The 20769-nt window shown below is 37.2% G+C and overlaps 1 protein-coding gene and 1 long non-coding RNA gene across 3 annotated transcripts in view; one reads left to right on the top strand and one right to left on the bottom strand.

The window, feature by feature from the left end:
- The window catches only part of LOC139978581 (uncharacterized), a 50457-nt gene extending 37630 nt beyond the window's left edge, over positions 1–12827 (bottom strand). The window contains exons 1-2 of one of the 2 annotated variants that reach the window (XM_071988912.1): positions 12442–12827; positions 9059–9394 (exon numbers count right to left, since the gene is read on the bottom strand). In XM_071988912.1, the coding sequence (XP_071845013.1) occupies positions 9059–9394; positions 12442–12568 (463 nt within the window). In that variant the 5' untranslated portion in view covers positions 12569–12827. The remainder of the gene's footprint in view (positions 1–9058; positions 9395–12441) is intronic. The other variant, XM_071988914.1, reaches the window with a different exon arrangement.
- Positions 12828–16262: 3435 nt separating this feature from the next.
- On the top strand, positions 16263–20473 carry LOC139978799 (uncharacterized). Its single transcript, XR_011797013.1, has 2 exons — positions 16263–16779; positions 18120–20473. It is a non-coding gene; the product is annotated as an uncharacterized lncRNA (long non-coding RNA).
- The last annotated feature ends 296 nt before the right edge of the window (positions 20474–20769 follow it).

Here is a 20769-nt window from a genome sequence, read left to right as displayed (position 1 = left end):
CATCTTTTGGAAAAGCGTGCACTTTAATTCCGTCTTTACTAGTGGTGGAGCAACCTGCAACCACACATCGGCTCGGCATATTTAACAGTTACGAGATATATTTACGTAAAAACAAAACTACAAATCTCATAGCACTGTAACAGAGTAACGTCGTGTGTTCTTAGACGTTTAAGAATGTAAACATAGTGTTCTGGAAGTGAGCTGAGTTCCTCGACTGACATCACGCCGCATTGCCGTATATACAACAATATTTAGAAAGGTTTTATTACCCTCGAATGTTTGATCGTTTATTCCTCGAGGATGCAAGCTTTGTTCGACACAAATTGGGTATCATTGGAAAGCTACGAGTATATAGCAAACGATGATTTATATAAATGTTTCCATTTCACCCCCTCTTTAAGACTAGGCACAGTTTACACTGTCCTAAATTTGATTACATATACATGACGTAACATTTGACTTGTTTCATCCAGGATAGCAACTCCCTTCTTCTAGGGTTGAATTACTGGACAAAAGAAAAGACCTATATTAGGATGTATATCATCAGATGTTCAAGAATTATGTGACATCACAAAATGTAAACGCGGTATGTAATTGTAACCACACTGTCTACGCATGATGTATGAGTGCCAAAGCTTTGGCAGACGATGGATGTGCCCTTGTTGTATACTATATTGACCAAATGTTGTCATATGTATGCTCTTCGTCGGATATCAAATCATCAACAATACATCTACAAAATAAATACTATATGTATGCTCTTCGTCGGATATCAAATCATCAACAATATTTCTTCAAAATAAATATTTTGTAGATGTATTAGATTTGACATTTCTTGGTGAGTCAATGGATCAGTGTTACATAATTAATCAATGCAATCAATTCAACACTGAAGTGTTTCATTGTTTCGCCATCATGGAAGCAAACCATTTACAATGTATTAATGAGTAACATGTATAAATCTTGCCGTTTCACTGTATCAAAAGAAACTGTACCAAGACCGGAGAGTTGCATGTGACGTGTTAGCACTTACTTACTTTGATACTTTGACATATAAGCATATCCTACGCGATACCTTTATATTATATGTATATGTCCTATGGCCCATAGCAATATGACTTTGGACATCTCGTTTCCATACTATTAAATGATATCTGTTCTCTGAATTCTAACCACTTTTATTTTAATCCATCTCTTTGAAGAGCCGTTGAGTCTTCAAATTAAATCAATTGTTGTATTGCAATTTTCTTGAAAGCTTACTGCGAGCGGGTCGGAAACAAGTTTCTTTCTGAATTGATACAGTCTAAGTTTATGCGTCTACAGACAACTTATAATTAGACCATGTGATGGTACGCTGGTTTGAGGTCTTCAGAGCACGGTGTTACCTCCACGGATGTATCCCAGAATGCATCTACCACTGGTTCTTACACGTCATCTGGAAGTTCCTACTGTGCCAGATAGTATATATTTATCCAGAAAAAATCACTCATGAGCGTTTTATTGTCTTGTAATATATCTTACCGATATTGGGTCCTTTATTTACCTCATTTTACTTCATTCACAACAAGTGATGAAGAAAACAAGTTTATAGGTTTGACCTTCATTTTAAGGGCAACAGCTCATTGTCTAGAGCTTCTCAATCGAAGAATTGAACTTTTGTAACCTTTTTGAAATTAAAGACGATGATATTCATTGACCGATTTATTAGGTGGAAGGAACTTAAATGTCTTTGATGTACCATTACTGTCTTTGTTTATTCTTTTCAGATCACTGTCAAGACTTGTGATTGTGGTAGCAAACACGTTGGCAACCGAATAGAATCATTAGTTACCTGCTCAAGTCCAATAGATTGTTTTACACGACAATTTGTAAACTACTCACCGAGCACGCATAGTTCGTTCATATGGTTTAACCTTTACTTGCCAAACTGTAAATTACGGATATGGGAAATTTGTCTGGCAGAACGTATATGCATTTGACATGGTGTTAGTCAGGGCGCAATACGGTCGAGAATTATAAAGCGGGTGAATGTGTTATATTATCGGCATTCTTCGTACGGATACAAGACCAGATTCGGAACGCGGTGATCACAATTGCATTCGCCCATGCCCCTTGTTGACTTCGTTTTTCATGAAACAACAATCTCAAAAATCTTTTTCAAAGAGAAATTAGCATTTTGGGAACTTACTCCTGTCTGGAGTGTCAGTATATCATCAAAGTGTACTGCATAGGCTCTATTAAGAATTGTCACTCAATGATTAATCTGCAATTTTCGTTGCTTTGTAAGCTTGCGTGACTTTTACCAGGCCAAGTAATACTTGTACATGATTGGAACAGGGAGTTATTATGGACAACTCCCTGATTGAAACCATACGAGATTTATTATAACAAGCTGTCTACTCATCATATTATCGCGAGTTATTATCCGGCAAGTACTGTGCATAGCACTTCCGCGTCTTCTATTGTTTATTGGGAAAGAAATGTAATATCAACTTTTCCTGGTAATTTTTTGATGGAATAGCATTACTTGGTTATGTATTTAGGGATATAGCCAGATAGAATAGTGTTATTGGAAGTCAGTTTTTTACAGTGTCAATTGGAGTAATCCTAGCAAAGATAACGTACACGTCGAAACAAGATGACATAATAGAAAATGAACAGGAAACGAACAGTCAAAGCTTTCATTGTTCATCTGAATGTAAACTCATTGACTTGTAGATTGCAACGGCAACCAGAAGTCAGTGACATTCGTCAATATCCATTTTTGAAGACCGACGTGCACAAACACAGTTCGACAGCACACTTCGTTGAAAATCTTCAAGCATTCCAAAAAAATGATCAACAGATAGTTTTGCTGTTCAACTTTGAATATTGTAGAAGAAGAATCTCTCTGAACGTTTAACCCCATGTATTCTATGGATTGATACAGTCAACTCTAATAGTACAACAATCTTTAAATTTGAATAATGATATTGAACGAAGCTCTCTCTTGGGGTGGAAAGAGGGATGGCGATGAGGGTGTCCCCTCGTGTGATATAATTTAACTAGCGTATGTTTCACAAGCGTATATATGTCGAATAAATTATTTTTTGGCTAAGGTTGCTGGAGACTCCGGGCCTGTTCATCCCCATGAATGTTTTATTGTTTTTATTGGCCAACAATAAATGATTGAATTGAGTCCATCTACAGTATGTCAACTTTGCTGTAACAAACAAACCAAGTAGAGATACAGAACACTTTGTGAAAAAAGGGCGCTAGTTTAAAACACAACTCTATTTTAATAGAAAATGTTAATATGTCTCTTAAATGCATACATATATTCCGTTTTAGGAGAATAGTGACTCATCAGGCGACATATTCAATGGAAGGTGCCTTTACAGATGCCGGTCGAAAAGAGTGTTTCAACCCCCTGGCCATAAACAAGGATTCACGCACGCCACCTAGACCAACCCTCTGCGCATCCGTCCGGGTTTTTTTTTGCGCCATCAAAGGAGAAATGGGCACGGGATCCTAGGCCACAAATTGTGTCATACTACCACCAGAGCGTTACGAATCCCAGTTTGACTTGAACCATATAGCACGACTCAAGCAACGTTCTGCCCTGACATCGATTCCGCCAAGTGGTTCAGCCAAGTTATTTCGGTGTTCCGAATACCTTTCAAGTTTCCTTTTACTGTAAAGTTGATCCGTGAATTTTATATCAGCGATTTCAAAGAACAGTTTATGTACGGTGGTTTGAGTGCGAGAGTGTAGTATGTGCAACGCTACGTACGTATACCAACTGGGCATGGTATAGTACGCTGTATACGCTCGCGATATGAACGTATTGATAATAGGCAATCACCTGTGCGTGTACACACGAGAGTGTATTTGCTGCGGAAATAGGAGTGCTAACTTCAAGTCGCTCAAGTTTGCCTATTTGCCTGCACTACGTCAATCACCAAATTGATGCGTTCGAACAAACGGTGCTTTTGGTGAGAAACTATTTGAAAACCAGATTTCTACGAGAAGAAAATGTCGAATGGGGACAATTTTCATATGGTTAGAAAGAAAAAAATAATAACTACAAGGATAATGTATCAAAATTTCCACCAGACAATTCCTTTAAATCAACCTGTTGCGTTTAAATACCAAAACTTGATAATAACAGATTCTACTTTCCCTCCATTAAAACAAGGAACTGTAGTGGTTCATATAAATGCCGTCAAGTGGCTATTCATGCACCAATAGTCTGCTGATAATAGATTCAGTTTACTATTACTACCAAAGATGGCCAATTGAAAGTTTTGCCTCCTCTTTAGCTTCTTCAGCTTTAGGCAAATGTTGTTGACCAAAGGCTAGTTTAATGTTCATAGCTACAATAGAAAGTAACACCTCTTATGCGGTCGTAGGTCATATCCAAATGTGACTGACACTTAGCAAGCTATAAAAAATATTTTTAAAAACCCGTTTCACAACATATATCATCATAGACTAACCCTATGCAATACAATGGACTATATCCATTCCAACTAGATATGGTAAAACAAGGTGGCTATGTTTTACTGGTAGTCCACCATTTTGGTTTGTCTTTATTCACAAGTAGCGTAGGTAGAACCGTCTTTATCTTCTACAATCGTCATGTCCTTCATCTTGATGTCTTCTGCTTCCCCCAATGCCCTTTCTTCTACCACCACACGCCTGGAGTACTCATGCTAAAATGGAAGAAAAAGAAATATTGTGATTAACTTTAAATAACAAACATTAACAATGATGCGATTTAGGGATTTGCAGGTTTCATCTACGAATTTTGGTCTTATGCCATTACTTTGACCTAAGACGGTACGAAGTCATCACAATGTCCTATTTACCACCAAACAAGTTTGAAGTACAAGACCTTTACAGTTTAAGAGCAGTTTGCTACACAGTTTCTTTGTTGACTTTGAAACTCAAATGACCTTGGAAATGTAATACAATGTAGAAATTAAAAGTCTGATAACTTAGACGGAATCAGTGGGTTTTTAAAAATAAAAACCCAAAGTTCTGGTTTTAATGACCTTTGATCTCTGACGGTTGACCCTAAAACGTCTACGGCAAAGGTCAATCAAAATTTGCAGTCCACTGTTCTTATGGTTAAAGAGAAGTTTGCAACACAATTTTAAGTCTGATCACAAGACCTTTATACGGTTTTTGATAATTAATGCGAACTGAATATTGGTAGTTAGCAGTTTTTCAAGTAGCATGAAACCTTTGGTCAGGTTTGTGAAAGCTAAAGAAAAAGTTTTAATGACCTTCTATCTGACCAGACGTCCCAATTTCCGGGGACAGTCCCCATATTCCATGCGTCGTCCCCGAATTAAGAGGGTCCCGGAATTGCCCCCTTATTTATGTGTCTTCCCTAGAATTTGAAATTTGAAAAATGCCATGAATAATTGTAAGTTTGTCTGTTCGCAGAGACAGCTTGAACTTAGACTGAGCTGTGACTGTTTACAACTATAGGCAACATACATAAATTTCATGCATGACTCACAGATAAAGATAGGCAACCCAGATCGCTGAATAATTTCATAGCCTGTAATTAACCTTGGGACAATTTTGGAAGCTTGGACAACCAAAACACTGAGTGACCATCATAATGACTTTCTATCAAAGTACAATGTAGGTACTAACCCTTGATGTCAACATTTCACCGAATCTCCTGGAAAAAACTATGGTCACCTTATTTTAACTCTGAACCTTTGACTGAATGGCGTCATTTAACAAGGAAGCTCAGTAGGCCTTACAGAGGCATACGCACACCAGAACTGATGCCGTTTATGAAACATCCTTTCGTCCAAATTTGGTCAAATCCTATTTGTTGAGGAGGAAAAGTGGGGGCAGTGGGAAGGGCTTGGTATTGGATGAACTTGGGAAAAGAGTTTGTTTGCAAACCGATGAAGGCCAATGCATTTTATTCTCCAAGATGTGTAAATGTAATTCCTTCCCACAATGATCTGAATGGAGTGGAAGGGAATGGGTAGACCTTGTCACCTACATCCACTCCCTCCCGCCACAAACTGTGAGAGATCCTAGCAGTGATTGAATCATGCATGTTTAGTGCACACACAGGAGTCCGTCAATTGCCCGAAAGTGAAAGTTGGGCGGATGGAAAGCTATTTGGTGTTCATACAATATATGTATATATATATATATATTCATATATATATATATATATATATATATATATATATATATATATATATATATATATATATATATATATAGATATAGATATATATATATATATATATATATATATATATATATATATATATATATATATATATATATATATATATATATATATATATATATATGAATATATATGTTCTATCGACGCTTACGTCTCCGTGAATTTTTTGTCGACGAAAATGGCAACAACACCACGCAACAAACCAACGACTTGCATTCCAATTTTAAGCCAAAAAGCTCGTGGAATCCACCCAAGGCCCATTGTGCGCCTCTTGAATCATTTATTTCGGCCATTGGAGAGGATGTAAAAACACAGACCTCTGCAGCAGACTTCCGCGACAATCTCAACAAAACTGAGAGACAGGCCATCCATGAACTCCGGAAGCGCGATGACATTGTCATCAAGCCAGCCTACAAGGGTTCTGCAATTGTCGCTATGGGCAAACAATTCTACAGAGAGGAAGCCAACAGACTCCTCGGCAACCCTCAACACTACAAACGCCTGGATTCTGATCCTACTCAAGAAATCACACAAACCGTGTAAAGAGTCATCCAAAAGATAGTATCTAACGGTTCCATTGACCGCAAGTTAGGCCAAAACCTCCTGGAAAACGACCCAAAACCTGGTCGCTTTTATTTTCTGCCTAAAATTCACAAAGAAGGCAATCCCGGGAGGCCCATAATATCGGGTAATGGTACAGCGACTGAAAAAATTTCCAAATTCGTGGATCTTCTCATCCAACCTCTTGTTTCGGCCCTACCGTCCTATGTGCAGGACACTACGGATTTCATCCGGAAAATTGGGGAAATAAAAAATCTTCCCCTATCTACTCTGTTAGTTACCTTGGATGTGTCTTCGTTATACACATATATCCCTAACGAAGAGGGCATTTCGGCCTGCACAAAAGCATTCAAACCGAAACGTGGCAAAACCCCCACGAAGAAAGAATTGGCCGAATTAATACAACTTATCTTGACCAACAATAATCTGGTATTTGGCAAGAAAACACTACCTCCAAATTCATGGCACCGCAATGGGTACCAAAATGGCACCGTCTTTTGCCAACATCTTTATGGGAAACCTCGAGAAAGAATTTCTATCTAGACAAAACTTGGAACTACACACGTGGTTACGTTTCTTTACGAAATCTTCATGATATGGACCCATGGCGAGCCAAATCTAAAACTCTTCATTGATGACATAAACTCGTTTCATCACACTATCAAATTTACTGCTGATTTTTCTGGACATGGCGTTCACTTCCTGGACACCACTGCGACCCTACAAAATGGTTCACTCAAAACAGACCTGTTCAATAAACCCACGAACAAGCACAACTACCTCTTACCAAGCAGTTGCCATCAACGTCACTGTACCAGAAATATTCCGTACAGTCAAGCGTTGCGCATTCAACGCATTTGCTCCTCTGAAGTCGATTTTGATTCACGCACTAAAGAATTGTCACAACACCTCCTAAACAGACAGTATTTTCGGGGTACTATTGAAGATGCCATCAAAAAGGCTAAAAGCAAACCCCGTACCGAAACATTGACGTACAAAACTCGTCAAACCAGTTCCAAAAGGGTACCGTTGGTTACTGAATTCCACCCTGGTCTCCCACCACTGGCTAATATCATTCAGAAGAATTTTCACCTACTTCAAGGCACCGAACGCCTGAAATCAGTTTTCTCAGAACTACCTGTTATCGCATTTAAAAGACCCAGCAACCTACGGGATATTTTAGTTCTGGCATCCTTTCGGGATTACACCGCATTAGGGGAAAGCAAAACAGAAACTACGGGATCATCGCCCTGTACACAAAATTGCAAAACGTGCTCACTTGTCGATTCGACTGGGGCCTTTCAGAGCAACCAAACCAAACGCACGTTCCAAATTCGGCACAAAATTAACTGCCTATCTAAAAATGTCATTTACCTCATCTACTGCAATATTTGTAACTTACAATACGTTGGAGAGTCCAAAAACACTCTTAGAATGAGAATGACACAACATAGATCGGCGATCAAAACAAAAAAGATCAATCAACCTGTTGCAAATTACTTCAATCTCCAAAATCATTCAATTCAGAATTTGCGTGTTATTGCCATTGACCAAAACGATTCTTGGACAGATAAATCTAGGAAAGGAAAAGAAAATTTCTGGGAACTATACCTAAAGACCACGGCACCATTCGGTTTAAACATCAGAAACGATTTGCCGTCCCAGATAAACCAAAACAGCTCCTTTGCAATTTCGACGGAATCGGATTAAAATAATCCGACGTGGATTAAAATAATCCGAATTTCTAAAACTTCTGCTCAATTCAGCAGAAATCAGTAAGTCGCTTTGACTTCACAACCATGCCGACACTCTTCGCTATAAAATAGTTTCAATTCCTGCTACTCCTTGTCACTTTCGGTGATCATGCACTGAAGAAGAGCTAGTTTTGCTCGAAAGCTCTGCAAAAACCAAACAATGGTTGTTTTACTTCCAATCACTTAATTTAATTATTGTATCTCACTCGAGATCCAGTCTTTCTCTAAATGCAGCATAGTTGTTTAACAGTTTTCCCGTTATTCCTATATATACACACACACACACACACACACACACACACACACACATATATATATATATATATATATATATATATATATATATATATATATATATATATATATATATGTATCTATATATATATATATATATATATATCAATATGTCAGGAGATAGTGTTATCATGTAAGATTTTGTCAGTAATAAATTCAATATGGTATAAATCTTCTTTCTTATCCCAGAGCATTCCTCATTCAGAAGACAAGGGGACGTGGCTATTCGTAGACTTACCTTTGCAGATGACCCCAAGGTCATTGTCATGCTTCCAGGAAGTAAATGTAAAGTTCATGTAGGTCAAGACTTGGATATTACCCTCCCTTTTACTTCTGTCACAGTCAAGGATTGACTCTGCCCCCTCAGAACACATAATGTTCCATTCGGGTGAGCTGAGGGGTCCAAGATGCTCTGTGGATTTAATCGATTCTGCCGGACCTTGAAATCCTTGTTGTCTGCAGACCACAGTGGTAGTAGCCTCATCAAATTCGATTGTGGAAATAGTCCCCCACTCATCCTCTAAGAAAACTTCTACGTGTCCCTCGCGAGGATTATCTGACACGATGCGAATATCTGTACGAAAGTAGTAGACATAGTACATGCTAACATGACAAGACTATATTAAATACTGCACTACTTAACATATACAATTTAATGACTGGTCATTGCTGCGAGCCAGACTCGAACACACTTTTCTGTGACTAGTAAAGTGTTATTTTGGATTCCAAGTAAGATTGAACTGGATCCAGCTATCTGCGTTTATATCATTCTGATCTGACAGTACTACAAGTGGCTTTTTGTATCTGTACACATTAGTACATGAAAATATGTCATTTCCCCTCCCCCTCCCCTCCCTAACCCCTCCCCCTCCCTATATGTTACAAACTGAAAGTGTAAACTCTAGCTCAGTATCCTTTACTTATATACACGATTGTGATTAGTTAACGCTATTGATTATGCAGAATCTCCTCACCTATGTATTCTTTATTAGAAGTCGAGGATGGAATTTGTCGATCATGTAGGCCTGTATTATTTAAAATAATATACAATAATGAAATAATAATTGAAAAGTCTCTTCTTGTTTACCTAGTTAATTGTATGTAATTAGTTTCTTGCCGTAACTGCAAAGTTGAAAGATATTTCACTTGAAATTTTTTACAATTATAACCAAATCCTTTTTGTTCAGTCTGCTACCATCAAACAAAGATGACATATTATATGAATTTACGGATGCTTTTGATAAAAGCCTTGATTTATCTTTTTGAACGCTTTGTTCGGTATATTCGGGGGAATTTATTTGAGTTTTGACTTCCTGAAAGATGAAAATTGTATAAATAAATTCGTTTATTTTCTTTCACTTTCTTGCACCTTTCACTTATGCTACATATCATAAGCACCACATACACATAACTACACTGTTAAGAAAAGTGTTGTAATTTTACGGTAGATTACCGACAGTCAATGTGCTATGTAGCCCCTGTTATAGCCCTGTGTTATAAGACGCAATTGAACTGCAGTTTTTAAGGGGGGGGGGGGGGAACGGTGCGACGTTTTTTTTTTTTGACGTTCGAACGGTAAAATCACGTCATTAGAATTCAATTAAAGAACAGCTCCTCTCCTGTAAACTTTTCTACTGTTATCAGATCAATGTTGACTCATTATGAACTTACATTATAAACTTATTCTGTATAATTACGAATGAGTACCACAACAGCTTAATGTGTACGTTTTTTAGAAAAGTCACCCAGGAAAGAACCTGGGCACCATAACCAAACAACGGAACGACTGATCCGCCCCTATAGTCCCCTTGCATCGAGACTGTGAGATCATCGTCAGGATGTGTATCACGATTCCCATTCAAGGGGAACATATTCAACACATGCAGGTACTAGTGATCTGTTTAACTTTTTAAGAAAAGTCACCCGGGAAAGAACCTGGTATACGAACAACCAAACTACTAAACGACTGATCCGCTCTCAACCCTATAGTCCCCTTGCAACGAGACTGTGACTGTGTGATCATCGTCACGTGTATCACGATTCCACTAAAAGGGGAAAATATTCTACACATGATCTTAATCAAAAGGCCGAAAAGTGATCTGTTTAACGTGCTTAAGTAATAGATGAAGTGCACTTGTGTAGGTTATAATAGTTGAAAGCCAAGTCAGCTATACATTCCGATTTTGTGTATTGAAGATTATAGTGAACACTGTCACTTTAGTGTAAATGCACAAAATTTGACACGAAGGGTAAATAATATGTTTCGAGTCATAATATCCACGGTTAATTTAAAGTGCATTCTCACTGTTATTCTACGACCAAAGGTGAATGTTAGTATATGGTATCATAGTATTTTTACTTCAATTACGTCCTGTGGTTTTATAGAACGGGAAGTAAAGGTACACAATGAATAAACATGCTTTATAACGGTTACTTTTATTTTAGCAGTAAAAATCGCTGTACTATACAAACGGCGTGCCACAGTAATGTTACGTCAACATTTCACCTTTAATTGATAGTTGCTAGCTCAGCTGAATGTTTTCTGCAAAACTGCAAAACTCATATAAACAAACCATTTCAAGATATCTTAGGATAATATTGACTCATATCTTGTTACGTTGAAGTCATCCATCAAAACTCAATATAGTTTTGCATTCTGGTTTAAAGATAATATAGAGGCAGCTCTGCATTTTAAGTATTCAAGAACACAGCCATTTTACTTTTCAATCTAATTTCAAACTTGTATCATGGTTTATTTCCTTAAAGAGAAGGAACATGAGGCAAGGAAAAAGGAGACGGGAGGAAAGGAAATGACACTGTTATCCCTTGTCTTGTATTTTTCTCAAACCTAAATGGATAAACTGCGTAGAAATATTCTCAGATCAATCATGATTCAAACCAACCCGCAATCATTTGTGAATACCGAAGTTCAAATCACGGTGGCGGCTGGAAGGGTTTTCACTGTTCTGGATTTTCCAAATCACTACAATTTTAACTCACGGACGACCCTCCAGTCTTGGTACGTTTCCTTGCTATGCAAGGAACGGCAAGATTTATACATGTCGCTCATGTATACATGGTGAATGGTTTGCTTCCATTATTGCGAAACTATGAAACACTTCATTGTGGGATTGATAGCATTGATTAATTACGTAACACTGGTCCATTGACTCATCGAGAAATGCTCAATCTAATAACTCTACAAAATAAAACATGATTTGATATTCGAAGAAGAGCATACATATAGATTGAATGCAAATAGCCACGAAAGCGACCGTTCTGTCTCTCATTCCTTTTCAATATTATAACGTTTAAGACCAAATTATATATATTTATTTAATATGTAGATATAAATAGATATATATATATATATATATATATATATATATATATATATATATATATATATATATATATATATATGTGTGTGTGTGTGTGACGAACCGACTGATTCGCTCATCGTCAGTTGTGTATCACAATTCTCTAACAAGGGGAACATAATGTTACACATGATCTTTGCCACAAGGACACATGACAACATAAACACATTCACTGTTGATATTCCAGTTCTACAAATAATTTTTAATTTAAAAGGAAAAGGGGTAAAAAGTGTCAACTTACCTCCGTCCATAATTTGAGCTTGGCAAACGCAAACAGTAACAAGAAAGATACCAATGAGTCTATAAGAGAACATGGCTAACATCGATTTAGGAACTGAATTCAGAGTCATTACGTCCACCATATTCATTGAAAGCAGACTACAGGAGGTCAACTATAGCTGAACTGGTATAATCATGAATGTAATGGTTTAGCCGTCTTGATCAGTGTGCTTATCGCTTTTGACTTCAACCGGGAGGATATTAAGGTTGTCGTTTCACGTCTATCACTGTTTGAAGTGATGAATGAATTAGACGGTTTTTGTGTAGTAAGCTAAGTTCTTCTATGTGATGCGTCACTGTAACACATACGGGAAGCAGGATGTATCTCGACTGAGCAGTACATTCCAACTAGTATTATACATAGCAGTACCGGAAACTCCTATTGTATTTAGCCAATTGGTCTTAGTTCAACATTCAAATGTGACACAAAGAGGAACAGAACATCCAAGAGATTGTCTCTACAAGATGTCTATGTCTGCTGTAAAATGGTTAATTTTCGTGAACGCTTCATTAAAGAGGTTATGAAGTGGTGGGTTTTCATGTCTTGGAATGGTTTATCTATATAATTATAACACCACCCATGCACAACTTTCCGTAAATGCGGCTTCAAACGCCAGCAATTTGCTGTCAAAGCATTCCCTAGAGACCTCTCGAGCTGCCACTCATAAACAATTCAAAGCGGCCCATCGCAGTTCATATGACGTCATCAAAGAAACCATTTCAGCCAAAGCCGACTCCCCGTTTTTTACCGATACGGCGTCATACAGTTTACTACATGTAACCACAACACTTTGCTCATCAATTGAACATGTGTTTTTTCGAATCTTCCGATTCCGAGGAAATGGGAATAACCTCTCAGAAACTTCGTCAAGCTTTGTCGAAAATGATTTTCTTGAAGAAGAAGAAGATGAAAAAATAGTTTTCGAGGGTGATGAAGATATCGGTGTTTTTCCATATCAATTGGGCCCCTTGCAGAAGAATTGTAAAACGATCCCGATGGCCGAGACGCGTCGCTGCCGAACGAAGTCACCGAGCAGGACGGTTGGACTATCCTGAAACTGGTCGGTTGAGCATAAACAAAACCACCGTTATTAAGACCATAATATGATTTATAATTTAAAATGATCCTGCTACTTAACTTCGTAGCGAAGTTTCTATAATTTTTTTACTTACAGTGCAAGGAAAGTGTGATATTCTGTGCAAGTGCAATCCTATAGTACTAGTCGTGGTAACATGGGGTCTAGGCCTAACTAATAGACGTTGTATAACAGGCTAGCCAATGTAATTGTATCATCAAACTGTTACGTAAAATCATAACACAAGGCCAGTTTTACTACAAAAGAAAAATTGCAGATGTAGTATTGATTAAAATATTAGGTAACCAAAAAAAAAATCGTCATTTACTGCATCAAGGAGGCCTAAGCTATGGTCATAGCAAGTAATTTGACAATAGTATAGGCCCACGGGCACTCTTGATATTGTTTATGTGTAGTGTTTTGAACGAGTCGTGTCCAAATTCTTCGATTTCTGTCATCTTTTGGAAAAGCGTGCACTTTTTTCCGTCTTTACTTGTGGTGGAGCAACCTGGGACCACACATCGGCACGGCATATTTAACAGTTACGAGATAAATTTACGTAAAAACAAAACTACAAATCTCATAGCACTGTAACAGAGTAACGTTGTGTGTTCTTAGACGTTTAAGAATGTAAACATAGTGTTCTGGAAGTGAGCTGAGTTCCTCGACTGACGTCACGCCCATTGCCGTATATACAACAATATTTAGAAAGGTTTTATTACCCTCGAATGTTTGATCGTTTATTCCTCGAGGATGCAAGCTTTGCTTGACACAAATTGGGTATCACTGGAAAGCTACGAGTGTATAAAAAACGATGATTAATATAAATTTTTCCATTTCACCCCCTTTTTAGACTAGGCACAGTTTACACTGTCCGAAATTTGATTACATATACATGACGTAACATTTGACTTGTTTCATCCAGGATAGCAACTCCCTTCTTCTAGGGTTGAATTACTGGACAAAAGAAAAGACGTAAATTTAGAATGTATGTCATCAGATGTTCAAGAATTATGTGACATCACAAAATATAAACGCGGTATGTAATTGTAACCACACTGTCTACGCATGATGTATGAGTGCCAAAGCTTTGGCAGACGATCGATGTGCCCTCGTTGTAAACTATATTGACCAAATGTTGCAGTGGATATATTTATATTCAAACTATATGTATGCTCTTCGTCGGATATCAAATCATTTATTTTGTAGATTTATTAGATTTGCCAATTCTTGGTGAGTCAATGGATCGGTGTTACGTAATTAACCAATGCAATCAATTCCACACTGAAGTGTTTCATTGTTTCGCCATAATGGAAGCAAACCATTAACAATGTATAAATGAGCAACATGTATAAATCTTGCCGTTTCACTACATCATAAGAAACTGTACCAAGACTGGAGAGTTGCATGTGACGTGCTAGCACTTACTCTGATACTTTTACATATCCTACATATCCTACGCGATACCTTTATATAATATGCATATGTCTTATGGACCATTGCAATTATATGACTTTGGACATCTCGTTTCCATACTATTAAATGATATCTGATTTCTGAATAGTAACCACTTTTATTTTAATCCATCTCTTTGAAGAGCCGTTGAGTCTTCAAATTAAATCAATTGTTGTATTGCAATTTTCTTGAAAGCTTACTGCAAGCGGGTCAGAAATAAATGTCTTTCTGAATTGATACAGACTAAGTCAATGTGTCTAAAGACAACTTATATTAAGAACATGTGATGGTACGCTGGTTTGATGTCTTCAGAGCACTGTGTTACCTCCACGGATGTATCCCAGAATGCATCTACCATTGGTTCTTACACGTCATCTGGAAGTTCCTACTGTGCCAGAGAGTAAATATTTATCCAGAAAAAAAATCACTCATGAGTGTTTTATTGTCTTGTAATATATCTTACCGATAATGGGTCCTTTATTTACCTCATTTTACTTCATTCACAACAAATGTTATGAAGAAAACAATTTAATCGGTTTGACTTCATTTTAAGGGCGACAGCTCATTCTCTAGAGCTTCTCAATCGAAGAATTGAACTTTTGTAATCTTTTTGAAATAAAAGACGATGATATTCATTGACCGATTTATTAGGTGAAAGGAACTTAAATCTGTTTGATTTGTCATTACTGTCCTTGTTTATTCTTTTCAGATCACTGTCAAGACTTGTGATTGTGGCAGCAAACAGGTTGACAACCGAATAGTCTCATTAGTTACCTGCTCAAGTCCAATAGATTGTTTTACACAACAATTTGTTAACTACTGTCCAACCACGCATAGGTCGTTCAGATGTTTTAACCTTTACTTGCCAAACTGTAAATTACGGATATGGGAAATTTGTCGGGGCAGAACGTATATGCATTTGACATGGTGTTAGTTGGGGCGTAATACGGTCAAACTTATAAGGCGGATGAATGTGTAATGTTATCGGCATTCTTCTTACGGGTACAAGACCAGATTCGGAACGGGCTGATCACAATTGCATTCGCAAAGCCCCTTACTGACTTTGTTTTTCATGAAACAAAATTCTCAAAAATCTTTTTCAAAGAGAAATTAACTTTTTGGGAACTTTCTCCTGTCTAGAGTGTCAGTATATCATCAAAGTGTACTGCATAGGCTCTACTAAAAATTGTCACTCAATGATTAATATGCGATTTTCGTTGCTTTGTAAGCTTGCGTGACTTTTACCAGGCCACTCTCTTAAAATGTTAGACTGAAGAATTCAGTCTTCTTTGAGACTGAAATTTTTTTCAGTGTTATACACTGAGTTTAGACTGAGAAACACTCTACTTAGACTGTATTATCAGTTACACCGTTCAGTCGCTGTTTTGGACTGACTTTATTAACCAATCAGCTAATCACATGTGGCATGTCATCTTACCATTTTCAGTCTCTGTATTCCACTGAAAAATGTATCCAATCAGAGAACAGAAATGCGCCTACGTCATCCGAAAACTTGCAAATACGCCTCACAAAAATAAGTGTGACAACGAGCGCTACAACTTGTGTACATATATACTACTATATTCTTCGCTTAGCCAGGTACTCGCTGTACTGTACGTACGCACGCCGTACACACAGCTAGGCATGAACGAGACAGACGACCGTATGTCTAAGCTAGAGTAAAGGTTATAAATTAGCAATGGCTGAGTCTTTAAGAACTTTTCTTACAAATAAAGGTTTCCACGAAGAAGTGATAACAGTGTTCGAGGGTATGTATGTATGTTTTTTGTTGTTTTCCAATTAATACAGAATAAAAGCTTGGCAGTTCGTAACGTTAGTTATTCTAGGCTTGTGCGCGAGGTAGGCCTAGCTAGGCTGTACTATAGCAAATAGGGCCTAGGCTGTTGTTATAATTGGTGGGGCCTATTAACACGATCGTCGGGCGAATAAGCACGCCGGTCCTGCATATGTACCCGATCGTCGGGCAAATCAGCCCGCCTGTCCTGCATATGTACCCGATCGTCGGGCGAATAAGCACGCTTGTCCTGCAGTATGCATGTACTCGATCGTCCCAAAATGAATCTAGGCTAGGTTAACCTCATAACAAATACTTGGACATAATAATGCTCAAGAAATTGCAAAACACAGTACTATTATGCATAGATTGTAAGCACCCTTAATTATTTGAAAAATGTAGTGACTGCTACAGCCATTACAGCATGAAGCTATCACGGTACCAGATCGTTGGGCAAATTAGCCCGCCTGTCCAGCATATGAACCCAATCGTCGGGCGAATAAGCACGCTTGTCAGGACTGCAATATGTACTCGATCGTCCCAAATGAATCTAGGCTAGGTTAACCTCATAACAAATACTTGAACATAGTAATGCTCAAGAAATTGCAAAACACAGTACTATTATGCATAGATTGTAAGCACCCTTAATTATTTGAAAAAATGTAGTGACTTCTACAGCCATTACAGCATGAAGCTAACACGATTCTGTTAAACCATTACCATTGTATTTAAATCATGTGGAAACTGGAAAAGAATTGGTATGCTTTTGTTATTTTATTAAACATATAGTGGGCCATCAGTCTTTATTATAAGATTTTACAGTAATATTACCATTCACTAATGTTATGAAATCAGTTTCTTTTACAAGCAGATAGACATATTAGTGAAATCAGTAGGCTAAAATGTAAATCATATTCCTTGTTCACTGGTTTTCTATGCTGATGTAATGGAATCAGGAGATGTCATGAACAATTTATCCTTAAAAAGAGAAATTTCTGAAAACAACTAACAACAAACCTTGCTTGGTAACCATGTACCTGCCAAAATCAACATGACAACCCATAAATGTTAGGTTGAATTTGAAACCACCTTCACATAACACATCTCACCCGCCATGGATGACATATTGCTGCCTATCGTGAATTGATATATCTCCTTTGTACAATGCCAGTCATGTTCTTGTTTCTCCATTCTCTCCTAAATATTATTCTAGTCTAGTCTCTCTACCTCTCAACATATCTTTTTTTAAGAATGTTTTGATTTATACCATATTGCTTGTCCTTTATCACATTTATTTTTATCTTCACCAAACAGGAGGGCACAGATATTGAGAGTGCAGCACAGGGCAGACAAGGACAATATTGACAGCCTTTCATCCTATCTCTCGGACCAGAATTGAACCCCAAACAATTCTTCATTGTGGCAGATAAACTGGCCATTCCAGCTGGGACAGAGGCGTAGAACATACATTTAACATAGACTATGCTCCCCCTCTACAACACTAGTTTTGTGTATGGAATTTTGCAACCAACAGAAGTGAAGTCTCTCGTCCGTATCCATGCCACATCTATAAGGGCAGCCAGCATGGAGTTACTTCAAGGAGTGAATGTTACTTTTTTATTGCTCTGTAGTCCGGAACCACGTGTGTCAGCATGGAATAGCTTTAAAAGGGTGTGAAGACTCGCGCAAAAAGAACGTCTAATGCCGGTAATCTGACCTAGTTTCGAATGAGGTGTAACAGAAGTGTTAGACACTGCCATCGATCCCAGAAAATACAAACACAGCTTGCTACCGTCGGTAATTAGACACTAGTGTACAGTCAGTACATACAGCTACGGTCAATACCCACATTACAGTGTATAAACGATACAGCGATGAACATCTCAGGTCCAGCTAAAGATATCAAGGTATCACGTTTCATTACTGTCTGTCTTTTTTAGCGACACGAACAAACATCACTTGCAAGCAACAGAAAGTTAACTTTTTCAGATGGCTGCATGCTGTTTGGGACAAATCTTCAATGCCTTTAAGGAGTAACTAACACATACCCTAAAATGTTAAATTGATTACCCGGAGTTTACAAACAGTTTTATATGAATAGGGAGGGCTCCAGAAATAAATATTTAATTGATTTTTGGTTTTTAAAAATGTTTTTTAATGATACTGATCTAATTATGAATGTAATTAAACAAACACCTAGTTGCCAAAAAAAATTTGTTGTATGATTTTTCGAGCATGTTATTTTAATGTTTACTTTAATGTTCCTACATTTCACTGCACTCACTATGTTGAAGGTTTATTTAATTAAGCAATTAATTAAGCTAATATTATTTATTGTGCACAATATTCCATTATTTTGTTCCATGAAAAGCAAGTAACCTGATTATTATAAAGTCAGTAACTGTAGAAAATTCCATTTGAGAATATCCTTTCCTCATTATTCCCCCCCCCCCCATTTTTTTTAAATTTTAGTGATGTAATGAGTCAAAACTGTTTTCAATTTTTTAGTCGACTCTCGAGTGACATTTCTTTTTCAGCTAGAGGCCGACATTAAAGGATTCACGTGAGATAATTTATAAAACTTTAAAATTTGATTGAAATCCCAATCAAAATCACTATATATGATTACTATCAGAAAGTTAAGAAATAATTAGAGGGTGGTATAATAGTCACATGTACTGTTTTTGCATACAAATTTGCTTTATATGAATGCCATATCATGAAATCGTGAATGCAGTATATAATAGTTCATGTTTATCTAATAGCCATTATGAAGTTTGTGCCATTCTGTCAACTGCTTGCTTGTAACATTTTGTTTTGTGTGTGCTGGATAATGACTTTCAGCAATCGCCAATCTATATCATTGAAACACAAAGTATTAAATGTTCACCGCACTGATATATAGTTTGACCATTCCTAATATTTTATAAATAACCTGCTGAAAATTTGTCATATGTTTCCCCCATTTTGAAATCATTCTAAGAAAATTGTTGCTACTATACATTAATGATTCACAACTGGAAAAAAGGCAATGTACCAGATCCATTGTACTATCGTCGTGTTTCCATCATATCCCTTTTGTAAAGGCAGGATCGTATAGTTACTATATCCTTTACAGTGGAAAATTTAAAGTTCAGTGAGATCGGGAGATGGGATCAGCTGGGTATATAACCACTCAATTTACAGCTGTGTTGTCAATGAATTCCAGGGTATTACCACCTGGTGGTGACATACAAAGAATTTAAAGTGCTTTCTGTTACAGTGGTGTTGCCAGACATTTGAATCTTGGTTGGTGATATGTCTATTTGTGAATTCCTTCTCGGGGGAGGGGTTGCCCAGGCCACCCATTGGCGACACCACTGATCTGTTCTCAGCTCACCTAATCCTTTCCAAAAAAATTAAAGAACATTTTAGATCCAGGCCCAATTCAAGCAGAAATTTGACAGATTAATATTGAACTGAAAATATGTCACTGTTATGTAAAGTATCTTTATAATTTGAACGTTTGTTGCAAAGATAACATGTTTTGTTGAACATCCCTCAGAATATTGTAGTTTTGATTTCTGTTTTTTTTTAATATATTAAAAATTATATAAGAATATATAAGTGGGTTAGTGGGAATAAAATTACTGTTCGGTGGATATTGACAATTATATTTCTTGATGGAATACCATTTTTAATGTACTTTGTGTGTGACTGTCACAATGATTTTCTGGTCTTTATAGCCTAACATGATTGGATGTGAAGGTGAAGTCACTCCATGAAGTAGCACCTTTCAGTAAATTCCCCTGCATTAACAGATCATTGAATGTTGTCTTGATGACCTTAACTGCATCTTTATTGAAGAATTCCAGCACTTAGCCAACACAGAGGATCTATAGAAAAGCTTGTTCAATCCAGAATTTGCAATTTATAAAATTGACAGTATAGCTGTGATGTGTAATAATTCAGTCTAAAGGACCGA

The sequence above is a fragment of the Apostichopus japonicus genome, chromosome 13 (genome assembly GCF_037975245.1).
Source record: "Apostichopus japonicus isolate 1M-3 chromosome 13, ASM3797524v1, whole genome shotgun sequence".
NCBI classification, from domain to species: Eukaryota; Metazoa; Echinodermata; class Holothuroidea; order Aspidochirotida; family Stichopodidae; genus Apostichopus; species Apostichopus japonicus.
The sequence above is the reverse complement of the archived record's forward strand: the minus strand, read 5'-3'. Positions and strand labels throughout refer to the sequence as shown.